The 14,934-nt window shown below is 39.1% G+C and overlaps 1 protein-coding gene across 2 annotated transcripts; it reads left to right on the top strand.

The window, feature by feature from the left end:
• Positions 1 to 606: 606 nt before the first annotated feature.
• Positions 607 to 14,357, top strand: ZNF800 (zinc finger protein 800). 2 transcript variants are annotated; one of them, XM_065743523.1, is made up of 6 exons: positions 607 to 680; positions 1,062 to 1,179; positions 3,120 to 3,215; positions 6,674 to 6,817; positions 9,482 to 11,237; positions 12,647 to 14,357. In XM_065743523.1, the coding sequence occupies exons 2-6, from the start codon at positions 1,110 to 1,112 to the stop codon at positions 12,654 to 12,656; spliced, it is 2,076 nt and encodes a 691-aa protein (XP_065599595.1). In that variant the 5' UTR covers positions 607 to 680; positions 1,062 to 1,109; the 3' UTR covers positions 12,657 to 14,357. The 2 variants fall into 2 exon arrangements, with proteins under 2 accessions (XP_065599595.1, XP_065599596.1); XM_065743524.1 differs by having other exon boundaries at positions 12,643 to 14,357.
• Positions 14,358 to 14,934: the final 577 nt, after the last annotated feature.

Here is a 14,934-nt window from a genome sequence, read left to right as displayed (position 1 = left end):
TTCTCTTCTGAGACAGGGACACCCATAACTATCAATGATCCACGGAGCTGGAGCACTAACTCTTTAATTCTTAATGCACTACATGATGTTATGATGTGGAACACCAATACCAAAAAAATCATAAAACTACCAAACAGTCTTCCTCACGCAACAGAAGATTTTCATGATGAGAAAAGAATTGGTTCGGCCAACTTCTCCCTTTGCCAAAATCCGATTACCACCGCTGCGATCTCCGCTCGCCCAAGTTTGGACGGCGAATTACTCCAAAACGTGTATTCATCCTTCTTCGTGGCAGCTCTACCGCCAACGACAGCTTTTATTTTGTTCAAACGACGCGGGCCGGCTTGCTCCAGGGCAGCAGCGCGGCACCGCCGAGGCCCCTCCGCGCATGCCCGGCGGGCGCAGTGCGGCGGGCGCAGCCGGGCTCCCTCGGCCGCCGCGCCGCCCGCTCCGCGCTCCAACGGCCGCGTGCCGCCGCCCGGCACCTGTGCGGCACGGGCGGGGGAGCGGCGGGCGAGGCGCCTGCGCACTGAGCGCCGCGCGGCCCCTCGCCGCCACGGCCGCAGTCACTTCCTGCCCCTGTGCCCATCCGGCTCCGGGGTCAGCGGCCGCCGCTCTGGCGGGACAGGGGCGAATAAAGCGGAGCTCGGGGCGGGGGGAGGCCGCCCGTCCGCTGCCAGGTGGGGGACGGCACGCGCGGCGGTCCCGCGGTGGTCCGTCCGCCGCCGGCGTTTGGCGCCCGCTGTCACCTGCCGCCCGCGCGTCCCTTCCCTTCCCGCGGCTGCCGCGGGGCGGCCCGGCGGGCTCTACCGGCCGCGGCTCCGCTCCCTCCGTCGCGCGGGAGCCGCGAGGCGCCGGCGGGGCTGAGGGGAGAGGGGAAGGGCGGGAGGGAAGGAGCGGCCGGGGCGCAGGTGGCGGCGGCGGGCGGGCGGGCGGGCGGGCGCGGGGCCGGGCCGGGCCGCGCGGGAGTGGCGGGGCCGGGCGCTCCGGGAGAGCCGCAGCGAACAATGGAAGGGCCGTGCGCTGCCGCGGAGGTGACGGCTGTGTGCTCGTTTCGGCAGGAGCGAGCCGCCGCATGTAGGAGCAACCGCGGGTCGTGCGCACGGAAAATGCCTCTGCGGGACAAGTGCTGTCAGACGGAACACCAGCAGCAGCAGCAGCACGGCTGCTGCGAGCCAGGTACGGCGCGGGGCGGCTGTCCGAAGTGCGGGAACTCGGGGCTGTCGGGGCTGTGCGGCGGTGCTGCCGGAGCTGTCGTTATGTACCCTCGAGCTGTCACGTTGAGCGGCTTCTGCGGGACGACAGCTCGGTTCCCGCGGGGATCCTCGTCATCCCCGTGGCTCCAGGTAAGTGGATCTTCTCAAGCTGGGGGAAAAAAAGCCCCACAAGTCCTAAACCTGTACGCAGCCCGCCTCTGTGTGACGTGGGGGATGCCACAGGTGGGATGTACTTGAAGGTTTCAGCCCACTCGCTGGATTTTCTGTAATTGTTATGCCCGCTGTTAGAACGGGTAGCCTAAAAGGAGGCTTAGTTTCTTTCTTCTTGCCTAACTGTGGAATTTGCTATTCGTAAGTTTTCACTTGCTTTTGGAAAAGAAAAGCATCCGTTTTCCAAGTTAGTACTTGAAAGCCTGCACGTGGCAGCTTGATAGTACTCTCTTTAATTAAAAGCAATTTGAGAGAAAGTACTGTTCAGTTAGGAGAAACCCTTTTTCTGTTTAAGCTGAAATGGCTTTCAATTATTCTTATTTTTTATAAAGTCTAAAATATTTTTCTTGCCCTACAAATAACAGTGGTGTGTTACGTCTCCTTCATATATGTCAGTGGCTGTTGCATATGCATGCTAGGGGTGGCATACAACCCAAAGTACACTATTTGGAAGAGGATGGAATGGGCTGGTGGAATACAATATGTCATTGTGTTAGAAATCCCTAAACGATTAGCTGATTTGTAATGGTTGTTATGTGTTCATATATAATAGTATATTATGGGGCCAGCATGGTTGCATGGAGTGTTCATTTTATCATTCCTTTCTTAGACTTCTTTTTCTTTCTCATGTTCTTTCCAGCTTGAATTTACTTACAACCTTACGTCTAACTTTCCTGCATTTATTCTATTTGCAGTTAGTAAGCCTGAGTAGTTTTACATGATGCTGTTAGCACTCTTTACAAGAATAAATAAATACATTTCTTAGAAATACTTTGTGCTGCCATTAGAAGTGGAGACCTGTAAAAGGCCTAATTGCCTTATTAAACAGGCAACAGTGGAGTTGTCAAGTTGGCAAGTCTAGTTTTGTTAATAACAAAGATGACTTATCAAGTGATGTTTGCAAACTCGTGCTTGAGTGAGTGCTGGTATTTGTGTAAATCTAGTTTTCCACCTAGGCAAAGCTTGGTTGCACTATGAGTATTCAGCAATAGAGTGCTGTTAATTCTGTGTGCATGAATACTGTGTATCAGAACAACTGATAAACTTTCTGAACAGTAAATCTTACAGTATGTTTTATGAAGATTGCAGCGTAGCATGAAATTTCAAGTTGTTAATTCTGCAGTTTGCTTGAATTGGAAGCATTTTTTTTAATGTAGTTTTCTTGGTGAAAAACATTATGGTATACCTGTCTTTGAACCATGCAAGTTAGACATGCTTGTGCTTTGTTCTTCTGGATTTGGTGCTTAGGTATGTATTGGCAGCACTGAATGTGGTGTGTTCATGAGAAATATGGTGCTTGGTAGTTTATTGTACATCTGTTTGTTGCTTTGGTTTGAATAATGGGAGACAAGCAGGCTGCTTTGGAGAACTGCCTTCATTGATGGAAACTTCTAATGAGTCAGTATGGTTCTGTATTTTTGTGTTTGATACATGTAGCTTTGAATCCATTCTTGATGTGACTAACACTAGAATGGCAGCACACTCTCATAAGGTATCATTTCTGGAAGAGTCACTATCTGTTGTTTTCTTTTTTTTTGATTCATTGTTGATGAGAATTTTTGCTTTGTAGAACTTGTACTGCGGTCTTGGCCTTTCTCTTTCGCTAGCTTACAGTATGCTTAGAAAATCTGTAAATAAATTAGCAATCATCTTTGTTTTCTCAAATGACTTGGTATCTTTTATGTATTTCAGTGCATGTATTGGAACCCGGTGATCCTCCTTTGTTACAGCAGCCCCTGCAAACATCAAAATCTGGTATTCAACAAATCATCGAGTGCTTTCGATCAGGTATAAAGCTATGATTTGACTCTTGGAAAACTTTATTACTTTGATATGGCAGTTATTCATATATTTAGTGTATGCTAAAACAAACAATGCCTCAATTTCTGTATATTTGCAAAATGTTTGGGTTTTTGGTATTAAGTGATATTTTCTGTATGGATTTTCATGTACGATGCTCAAGATCTAGCTCATGCTGTATAATCATCTTTCAAAACCATTTTTTAAAATCAACAGCTTGTTCTTCTGTTTTATGTCATCCCTCCAGCTGTTGTTAATGAGTTCATCCTAAAACTCTTGAGGGGCAGAGAAAATTCAGTAATTTGCCTTGAACTTTTTGGCATTGCTGTATCACGTTTCTTTTATGGTGTTCCTTGGCTCTTTTTTGGAGTTGCAATTAGTAGCAGTGAATCTAAGAATAACGGCTGAGTGTTTGGATGAACATACCAAAGGTGACTGAAACCTGTAATGCTTTCAAGCTGGTTCTGCACTTTGATGTGGAAAATCAAACTTAGTGCAAGAACACCGAGTGTGTTCTTTTTAGGCAGGTACTTAGAAAGATACTGTGTGAAGGAAGAGAGCTTTATATATATGAAATAGGTGTTTCATATACAAGCCATTGCTGAAACACAGTGATGTGTGTGTGTATGGGCTGAGTCATGTAGAATGATGTAGTATTGTTTATGTTCTCCTCTTGCATTTAAAAACTTAATACAAAAGGAAACCTGGATATGAGAGTCATCATTAGCAACCTTATTTGTAAGTGTGACTGTTAGAATGAAATAGGCATGAAGCCTCACGTATGTGTAGCAGTCCTCTTTAACATGAAGCAGGTTAATGGAATCTCAGTTGTCACTAGCACAAACTAACTGCAAGAAGTCTGTCTCAGGGCAGCTTCCAAACTGTCTATTCTGGCATTTGTTACCTTGATAGCTTACCTTGTTGTCTTCAGGGTAGTGGGACAGAAGGCAAAGCAACTTGGACCAAGATTTTACAAGTTACTTTTTGACATTCAACTTCTCATTTTGCTGAAGAGCTCTTCTGATTCTTACAGTAACCTTGAAGAAATAGAGGTTAAAGCCATAACCATGAAAGCAGCTTTAGCAGAAGGCTTCTTCAGTCATACAGGACATTAAGGATAGCAAATTAATTAGTAACTCCTTTCTATTTATGTTAGATTCAAATACAACAAAATATAGTTGTCACTTAGTAAACAACTTTCTCATATAGGGTTCTGTAACTCTGGTATAGAATAGAATGTTCTATGAGAAAGTGAACTGCTGAGATTTTTCTGAGAGGTGAAATTGCTTGCTGAAGGCATAACCTTGGCCATTTCTGTCAGAGAATTGTTCTCAGCAACTGATAGTCTGTAGCAGTTTCTTTTGGCTGTGATGCTGTTGTATCACCTACAACTATTAACATAATTGGAGAAAGTATCACTTGCCTCAGTGAAATGCAACTACAAAACAGAGGAAGCTGTGTTGGCAGAAAACTAACTGCTCCTTGCCACTTATGAGAACTTGACAGTCGCATAAGGAAGATCTGAAGCCAGAGGGACTGCTGCATCATCTTGTCTGATCTCCAGTACAAATCCTTAGAATTCTTAAGACTGATTGTTTGAATTAGACAGCACTTCAGCGTTGAGTGGAAGAGAACTTTCATTATTACATGAGTGAGAGGGATTGAGGAATGTGCCTCCTTCATTAGGAATAGATGTAAATTAGATGATTTTTTTCATTTGAGGGAGATATCTATGGCTAGGACATGCACTGACAACACAAGTTAAATTTTATTTCATGGTATGCTGTCACCAAGCATGAAGCCTTTTATTTGGATTATAGGTAGTGACTTATTGGAATTCCATCTACATGGAGCATCTTCGGTTCTGTTCAGCTGGGTTTTCATCAGTTATTTTCTTTATATGCAGGAATTAAAATAGTTGTGGATGAGGTTTCAGTAAGTGGTGTGTCCTTAGGGGAACTGTGCAGTTCTCCAATTTGGGATTTTTCAATAAATAATTTTCCGGTGGTCTGTTGTCTGTAGGAATACAGGTCAGATGAAGATTGGGTTGGTAACACTTGAAGGAAGAGTAGTGAGAGGAGAAGACAAGAGCCTAGGGCAGTGGCCCAGGAAGGACATATCCATTTTTTTTTTCTCTGCCTGATTGTCTCAGGTAGTCAATATTGGGTCCTGGTTTTAAGCAACTGAAGAAGGAAAAGGTATAGTGCTTTACTAAAACTCAATTGTAAAAAGATTTATAGCACTATTATTAGGCCAAGAAATAGAAAGGTAACTTGGGAAGTCCTACTTGCATTGAAGAACAATTATAGAATTATTTATATTTGAACAAGTTTTTGTTTAGAACATAATTCTGCAGCGTGGCCAAGTTTGGTCTTAAGTGGAATCCTTAATTGTCTATGCTGACAAAAAAAAGAGCTTCTGCTTCATCTGTAAGGACACATTTTGATGCCATTTTTACTCCACTGTTGTCTGTTACATTGTTTATACTTTGCCAGCTTTCATTATGGTTGTGCTATGTTGACTAATTTTGATTAATTTTGTTTTGTTCCCTTATTAAAAATAAAATCAAGTTAGAGCAATTAGCTGAATTTGTTAAGCCAGCGTTTCCTTCTGGTTTGGCGTGGTGAGTATTCATCATTCAGTAATTCATTGCTAATTGTGGACATTATGTCCATAGTTTTAGTGAGATGTGAAATGAAAGAGTGGGTTTGAAATGTAGTGTAAACAATTAAAAGATTCAAAGTTTAAGCATGGCAGGAGCTGGAAAACACCTACAGTGCTAGAGCAGACTTTTTACACTTGTGGCTTTGGATTTTTTTTTTAAATATACAGTGTATATATTTACAGTAGTCTGGAGAACCTGCACATTTTGTTGAGCTGTGTGTGTTTTAACAGAAAATTTCGAGTTATTTCTATTTTCCTTTTACAGGCTGGAAATGTCTGCAGTTCTATTTTCTTCCATAAGCTCAATCACCTTGATGTTAGTTCTTTGTATTTCATCCTATGCTCTGTAGGTTTTTTTTTTTCCTCATGTGGTAATTTATTTTGTGAAATAGCTGTATGTTTCTTGCTTTCTTAACACAATGAGCTTATTTAAATGCTCTAGGTGCTTATTCTTTCCTTTTAGGATATTATATTATAGCAACTGGATATTGTACCATAGAATCCTTATGAATGTTAGCTGATAGTTTTGGTCTAAATCATTGTTCTGCTCATTCACTGTAAACTGCAATGTGTATAAACTTTAATTTTTATTTATTCACACAATGCTTATTTTCATAGTAGCAGTTGGAGCACGTATCGTAAACTGCAGTGAAATAGCATTAATGCAAGATGAAATGTTGATAAGATCGTTGTGTTTTAAAATGTTTTTGTTTTTATGTGGTGATGAGAGTTAAAAAATGAACAGAAAACCTTCCTTAAGCATAATGTTTCTTTTATTACAGGAACTAAACAACTTAAACATATCTTGTTGAAAGATGTGGACACCATCTTTGAGTGTAAATTGTGCCGGAGTCTCTTCAGGGGATTACCAAATTTAATTACTCATAAAAAGTTTTATTGTCCTCCAAGTCTTCAGATGGATGATAGTAAGTTCTGCTAATTGTAGTATTTAATAAAGCCACCTCAAATTGAGAAACTTCCCTTTTTGTACCATTCATACAAACGTACAAGAAACAAGATGCAAAAACCTGGTGTGAAGTTGAATTTAAATGTTAATGTATGCTGATAGCTTTGTGGTGGAAAGGAAGCTACTGAATGAATATGCATCAACGCAGACCCATATTCATGTCGTAGTTTGATATGATTTTATAGGTTCAGTGTTTTAATGAAGAGTGTCACTGTTAATGATTTTTAGTTGTTCCCGTTGTGCTTCCTTGTTTTTCACTGTGAGAGAGAACGAAAGGCATGCCAAGGACTGGGAAACTGAATCTTGTAGAAAAGCTTGGATCTGACAAAGCATTTCAGTTTTATATCAGTAGAGTTTGAAAAGACTTTGGCTGGATTGTGTAGAGTGATGTAGGGTGATGTGTGTCATTTTTTCCCGTACTTGGGAAGTACTCAATCACAGATGCGCTCCTTTGTTGTTGGCTATGAAACACAGACTGAAAGATCCCCCTTTTTAAAGACCTGTTCTTCAGTTATGCTGTATTTCTTTCACACCACATCACCTTGCCTCATGCTACTTTAATATACTTTATCTTCTCTCTGGAAACCAGTGATACCTAGGAACAGCACAAAGCTGCACCAGACACAGGCATCAGGAAAAAATTGTTTACCATGAGTGTGGTGAAACATCTCTCATGCTTGGTAGGCAAGTAGTTGATGTCCAAATGACTCTGAGGACAATTCCCCTAAATAATGTGCTTTAACTTTTGGTTAGCCCTGAAGTGCTCAGGCAGTTGGACTTGATGATCTTTGAAGGTCCCTTCCAACTGAACTATTCTGTATTTTTGGGGTATTTCTGTGGTCATGTCTACCCACTCTTTTTTTTTTTTTTGAGACACTTTTGAAGCTTTATTATAAAAAGTAATACAAATAAAATACATTTTTAAGTGCAAATATATATATATATTAAAGATTTGTTTCAAATGGTAATGATTTGTTGATCTCAGTAAAGCTGTGTAGTTGGGAAATGTGCCAGCATCCCACGTTTTGTAAAGTTTTTTTTTTTTTGTTACCTTGGTCATCTTCGTTGGTTTCATCATTATTGGTGTGATGGTGATTTTTCTTCCTTAATGAGTATTTTTGTATCTCAACATTTCAAAAGCTATGACATTGTGAGTGCTTGTGACTTAAATGCAGAAATGTCAAAGCGAAATAAGATTACCCTGGGTAAATTTTGTCTAGCTGTTGTCTGGCCTTCCTTTAACTGTCTGCTTAGCTGATACAGTTCACTGTTCTCTAGGAGGGGTACAAATGAAAACAACCATGTTATGTGCTCTAAACAAAGAGAATAATACTGGATGCTCTGAATAAGGTTGCTGACATGAAGGAGATGTTCAGATCATTGTGGGGAGTTTCATATGGTATCATCTGAGTGCCTCATGTTTTTACCTTAGTGCACTGGGATTTTTGTTCTGCCAGTGCTGATGTAGCATCCAGCGTGGCAGGGTAAACGTCACTGAACTTATTTGGTATTTAAAAACAGAATGTTTCTCAGCACTGTGATATCATAAATAGCATGTAAGCAAATGGGACTTTTGTTATTACCTCATTTTTTTGTTTCATGATATAAAACCTGTAGGGTATCCAGCAGAAAGAACAGGCAGTAAAATTACTGTTACTTTCACTTTTAAAAAATACAGTATACGCAATATCATTGTAGTGGCCAACAATGTCAAGAAACATTTGAATGAACTATTTTGAGTATAGGTATATTAAAACAGTACTTTAAGGGCAAACTTACACTTGCAAAGTTTACTGGCATAAGCTAAAAAGGATAGGAGAATCCCTCTATCATCATCTTGTTATTTATCTATTTATTTATTTATTTTTAGTCTATTTCAGCTTGTTGTCAGGGCACAGGACAATGTGAACTTTTGGAGAAGCTCAGTGAAGTCATTTCTTGAATTAAATTCTTTCACTGGATTGTTATTGCTTTAAGAAATAAGTAGAGAAAAATAGTAAAATTCCTAAATAATACAGAATTTTTCTGTCCTTACATTTATTGCTAAGTCTCTTAACTGTTTTGGTAGTTCTAACAGTTTTCACTGCCCCAGAAGTTGAGTTCTGTCTTATCTACTTCTGCCTCCATGCAGTGCTCAGGTTATGCAGACATTTCATTTTTCCTTGAGGACTGTCAGAATTCGGGGCAGAGAGCTTATTTCTAGAATTGAGTTTGCTTATTGAGAACACCCATTTCCAGCAGTAGGGAAATTGGTTTTTAATTATACTTCAGACTTAGCTGCACAGCTGAAGAACAAGCACAGTCTTATGTCCTTAATTTTGCAATTGATACACATTTCTAGAGAACGATTTAATTTGAGGCCAACTACTATTTAGCTTAGATGGCTTCTATGGTAGGGTACTGGAAGGATGTCCTTCCACAGTTGGCTTCTAGTAAAAGTGTCACTCTGACTTAATAAAAAGAATTACTCAAAGTCTTTGTGTGAAAGATCAGAAAAGTAGTGAAAGTTGTGCACGTGGTGTCTGAATTGAAAGACACTTTGTATTCTGTGAAACTTAATTCAAAATTCCCAAATCATACAAAAACGCCTTTGTTTATTTATTTATTTCTATATTTTTCACAGACCTTCCAGATATAAATGATAAACAGAGTCAAGCCATAAGCGACCTCCTGGAAGCAATTTATCCGAGAGTAGATAAGCAAGAATATATAGTTAAATTAGAACCCATAGAAACAAATCAGAATGCTGTATTTCAGTATGTGTCAAGGACTGATAGCCCAGATGAGAACACAGAAAGTAGTAGTACTCCTGATCAAGCTCCAGTAGCAATACAGGAACCCAGTGCTGAACCACCCAAGGCTGTTTCAGCTCCAGCTCCAGTTGGAGAGGCTGTGGAATTACCTCCTGCTGATCCTGTTACAAACAAGGCGACCCCTGCTCCTGAAGAACAGCCTCCAGCAGTAACGCCTGAAGTGGACTCTTTGGATAATTCTGATTTTGGCCACCAGTTGATTTGTTGTCTTTGTAGGAAAGAATTTCATTCTAGACGGAGCGTACGCCGGCATATTAGAAAAGTACACAAAAAAAAGATGGAAGAGCTGAAGAAGTACATAGAAACAAAAAAGAAACCAAATCTGTGCTCTGCGAAAGGCCGAAATAAGAACGTTCTTGTAGCATTAGGTAGAAGTTGTCCTGTGTGTTATAAATCATTTGCCACAAAAGCCAACGTAAGGAGGCATTTTGATGAAGTCCACAGAGGATTAAGAAGGGATTCCATTACTCCTGATATAGCTACAAAGCCTGGGCAACCTTTGTTCTTGGATACAGTTTCTGCTAAAAAATCTTTTAAGACCCGAAAACAAAAGTCGTCTTCAAAGGCTGAATACAATTTAACTGCATGCAAATGCCTTCTGTGCAAGAGAAAATATAGTTCACAAATAATGCTGAAAAGGCACATGCAAATTGTTCACAAGATAACTCTTTCTGGAAAGAACTCTAAAAGAGAGAAAGGGCCCAACAATACTGCCAATGGAACAGAAATAAAACTAAAAGTTGAACCAGCAGATTCTGTAGAACCTTCACCCCCTTCCATCGCTCTTTCTCCACAGAATGAATTAAAGGGAACAAATCATTCAAATGAGAAAAAGAACACACCATCAGCACAGAAAAATAAAGTTAAACAGGACCCTGAAAACCCTAAATCAACCTCTAAATCAACCGCTAAATCAACCTGTAAATCAAGTAGTAAATCGACTTCTAAATCAACCAATGCATCTGCTGCAGGTGGCCAGCAGAAAACCAGGAAGCCAAAACTTTCAGCTGGCTTTGACTTCAAGCAGCTTTACTGTAAACTCTGTAAACGCCAATTTACTTCGAAACAGAACTTGACAAAGCACATTGAATTACACACAGATGGAAATAACATTTATGTTAAATACTACAGGTGTCCACTCTGCTCTTATGAAACACGTCGCAAACGGGATGTGATAAGGCATATAACTGTAGTTCATAAAAAGTCACCACGCTACCTTGGGAAAATAACTGCAAGTTTAGAAATTAGAGCAATAAAAAAGCCAATTGATCTGGTTCTAAATAAGGTGACAAAAAGAGGCCCTCAGAGGGATGAAACAAAACAGATTGGTTCAAAACACGATGTCACCTCTAATTCGCCCAATAAAAAGTACGAAGGAGCTGATGTTGGCATTGAAGTAAAAGTAACAAAAAACTTTTCTCTTCACCGATGCAATAAGTGTGGGAAAGCATTTGCCAGAAAAGCTTTTCTAGAACATCATAAGAAAACCCACAAGGCGAATGTATCTCATTCACCTGAAGAAAACAAAACCAAAGGCAGAAGTACAAGATCTAAAGCTGTTGTCTGGTGAGGAAAATATAGTGTTTTGTATTTATTTTTTTTCTTCTTTTCCCCAAACAAAACAGAAGCACTGCCTTTTATGTTCTGTTGTTGATATATTGCCAAAAACATATTGTTCCATAGATTTTGTTGTTCAGCAGCTTACATGCTGTGATATACATCCACATTGTTTCTTAATTTTTTTTTTTTTTTAGTGTTTAGGGCTTATTTCTAAATTTATCATGGTAGGAAACTGGAGTAGAATATAGATGAAGCTGTACCAAGTTGACTCTTTAAATTGCCTTAAGGCATCTATTGTAATCAAGCTAACGTAAGGACATTTCTAAAATAGCGTGTTTTCAAATGATCAGTGCCTTTGGCTCATTTGAATAACTCAGCCTCTTAATGAACATCTTGGTAACCTCACTGAAGAAGCACTAAAGGTACCATTGTAAAAGCTGTTGACAGAAAATTTCTCTATGGACGTACTGGAATTATCATTTTATATATGAAACGTGTATTGTCTGCGTTCTGTCCACAGAATGGCATAGAACAGTTTCTTTGTATGTAATTGGGATCCTTAATTTCTCTGATTTAAAATGAGTTTGAATTAGGTTCCTAAGGACAATTTTAAAAATTGTCAGATTTAGGATTTGATTCTTTTAGTACTTATTTATATAAGCACAAGTTTGGACACTTCTGGTGATTTATGTTTTAAAATGTTCGAGCCTTGTAATTTTTTTTATTTTTTATTTTAGCCTAAATATTTATACAAATCTGGCCAATAATTTTCTTAATTTCTGCCTATACAGAACGCTGTTTTTTTTTTTTACACTTGGGGGATTTGTATTTGCATTTTCTTAGTTTTCTGTTGCCTTCATATTCAGGATTAGAGATGATCTGATTTTTAAGAGAGCCTTTTAAAAAGGGAAATTATATATATATAAGTGATAATTTTGTATTTCAGAATGACTGAGTGATGTCTGAAGGTGTGGGGATTGTACGAAAATAGAGCAGAGAGACGTTAGTGCTACCTGTAAGAGTTTTTAACGTCCTTATTCAGAAATATCCTTATAGCATATTTGGTGAAAAGAACACCAAGTTATGTGTGCCTTATTCCATCTTTTTACTTTGAAATGCTGTGTCCCAGGAGGTGATTTGATTTCAGTTTAGCTTTTGTAATGAATTGCTACCTAGCTATGTTAAAATGTAATGCAAAACGTGTGTGACTTCCTAGTGAATCCAGGCTAAATGGGATGGAACTTCAAAAAAGGAGCTGAGCTGGACCTTGGATTATGGTGATTTTAAGGAGGTCTTTTGTATTTTGATGGTAAATTAATAATTTGAGCTTATACGTTATTTATGTTGTGTAATTGAAAGCAGGATTATACTGGTAAATACAAAGTATTAATTTATTCCCATTTCTTCTCAGATAGGTTCAAGTGATGTTCGGAAAATTTGGAGTTCATTTGCATGAAAAAGACTTTAATGTGGTGTTGGAACTGCTAATATCTTGATAATGGTACTATAAGGAGGAAATATCTTCATAAGCTGTTGTTTTCTTACTAAATTGCATCCATTCTGACTGCATGCTGTTAGACAGTGCCTCCTCCCAAAACACTGCTGTAGCTGAAATGCACTTGTGCTTCTAAATTCGCAGTTAACTATGCTTATCTCTATGCAGTCGAGGTTGGACACGAACTTTCTGAACTTAAAAAAAACCCCAAAAAACAGTACAGAGGCAACTTGACAAACAACAGCTTTGGAAGAAGACTTTTGTTCCTCATTTAGGAAATCATCTTCAGAGAGCTCATCGTACTGTTCCTCCCTGATAGTGCTAATTGATGAACAGCTCTTACCTTTTTTTGTGATATCCTACTTCGGCAATTGTTGTTATATACTGTTTTAAACTTATTACAAATGAATGTATAAGAGCAAACATGTAGTGTATATTGGCTGAATTGTACTAATTTTTAGTATTTGCCATAACATCAGTTTGTTCACATAGACTAATTTCCCACTTCTGGGACGTTCTGAATTTCACTGTACTACAGTCGCTTCAGAGATGTGCGTATTTTTTCCACGCGTGGTTCATCAGACAACTTGATAAACATCTAGGATGTTTACAAGAATATCCACATTCCTCTATTCTTTAATTAAAAAAAAAAATTATACAACAAGCACTTTAATGATAGTTGCAGTTTATTTTTTCAATTTATTTTTTGAAAGATCAACACACTAATGTTAATATGAAGGTAGTGAATATTCGTCGCTGTGTTATAGACAGACAATCTGTGCACAACCACTTATAATGTTAGTTTATTTCATTAAATATTAATAAAAAGGGAGGATAGTATGAGAGAAACTCCAAGTAATTTTTCTCTCACTAAGATAAATGACCACTATAGGTAGCACTTGAATTTGTATAATTTGGAAAATGTTCTAGATCCTCTTTATTTTGACCTTTTTAAGCAGGATTTTAGGAAAGCTGTTGCATTCCTGCCATCATTGCCAGTAGGGAATTCTTGGTAGGTTTTGTGCAGCAGTGGTTTTGCTCTTTTTTTGTTTGTTTGTTTTGTTTTGTTTTACGTTTTAGAACATATTCTGTTTAGTGATTTGTGTCAAATTGCTACGATTTGGAAGGTACTGTACATCAGAAGAAATACCGTGGTTTTTTTATATAGGTTTACTCCCTTACTTAGGGAGGTACCTCGTGTTCATATATACTTTTTGTATAAAATATATCTAAAATTGTTGATCACAAGATCAGGAGTAAAAATACTTTTATAGATAGAGAAATATTTGGCCCTGTTAGTGCGTTGCACTGCCAGTACTGTGAATGGGAACTGGACTGTAGCTGTTGCTCAAAATGTTCTATATTGAATGTACATGCTTTTGTTTGGATAAATATACTGTGTTTGGCTGAAATAAAGCGGACTGGAAATCACTTTTAAATGTGCGTAAACAGAACGATGTTTTTGTAAACCTGGAATATGTCATTCCACCATCAGAAAATACACTCTGCAGTTTTGTAAAGTTTACCCTCTGATCACTGAAACTAGTTGTTTGTATATTCCGTTGTAATAAATGTTTTTGTTTTGATATTAAAAGTTTGGCACTTGTGGAGTGAACGTTTCTCCACGCTGATGGTTGACCCTCGGATACTGACTTCTTGTCGTTTGTAAAGGTGTCTTCTCTTCAGTTAAGTGGTGCTTGCTTTTGCAGTCCTTTTAGAACAACATCAAATAGGGGTATGGAATGAGATAAGCCGTGCGTTTACGTTTGAGTAAGAAAATTGAGTTATCTGGCTTGCATTGTGAATTGTGTTGGTGTTAAATGTTAATTCTTCATGTGATCGGGGCATAAGATCTGCCGTAATCGTTGCTTGTTCTTCTGGAAAGGAAGATCTTCTGTTGTAAGTGCAATTTAAGTCATGTTCCTCAGTGCCCGTGGGTTAAGATTGAGAAGTTAAAACGCCGAATGAGCGGGAGAAAAACCGTTCATTTCTCAGCTAATCTGTGTGGTTTCTGTGGTCTGTTCTGGATATGTGAGCAGCCTGCATCTTGAGATTCTAGAAGGTAAAGTGATACCTGTTTCAAAGAAGCTTTCTGCAAAAGGATCTCCAGTTCTGCATCCATGTAGAAAAATCGTTTTGTTCCACTTGAGATTGCGAGTAGCGTATTTCCTTTTGAAGATGTAGTTTAATAATCAGCAGTCGCCACAC

Source organism: Cyrtonyx montezumae, unplaced genomic scaffold, assembly GCF_038088225.1.
Source record: "Cyrtonyx montezumae isolate F1298 unplaced genomic scaffold, pur_monq_1.0 scaffold_3, whole genome shotgun sequence".
In the NCBI taxonomy this organism is placed as follows: domain Eukaryota; kingdom Metazoa; phylum Chordata; class Aves; order Galliformes; family Odontophoridae; genus Cyrtonyx; species Cyrtonyx montezumae.
The sequence above is the reverse complement of the archived record's forward strand: the minus strand, read 5'-3'. Positions and strand labels throughout refer to the sequence as shown.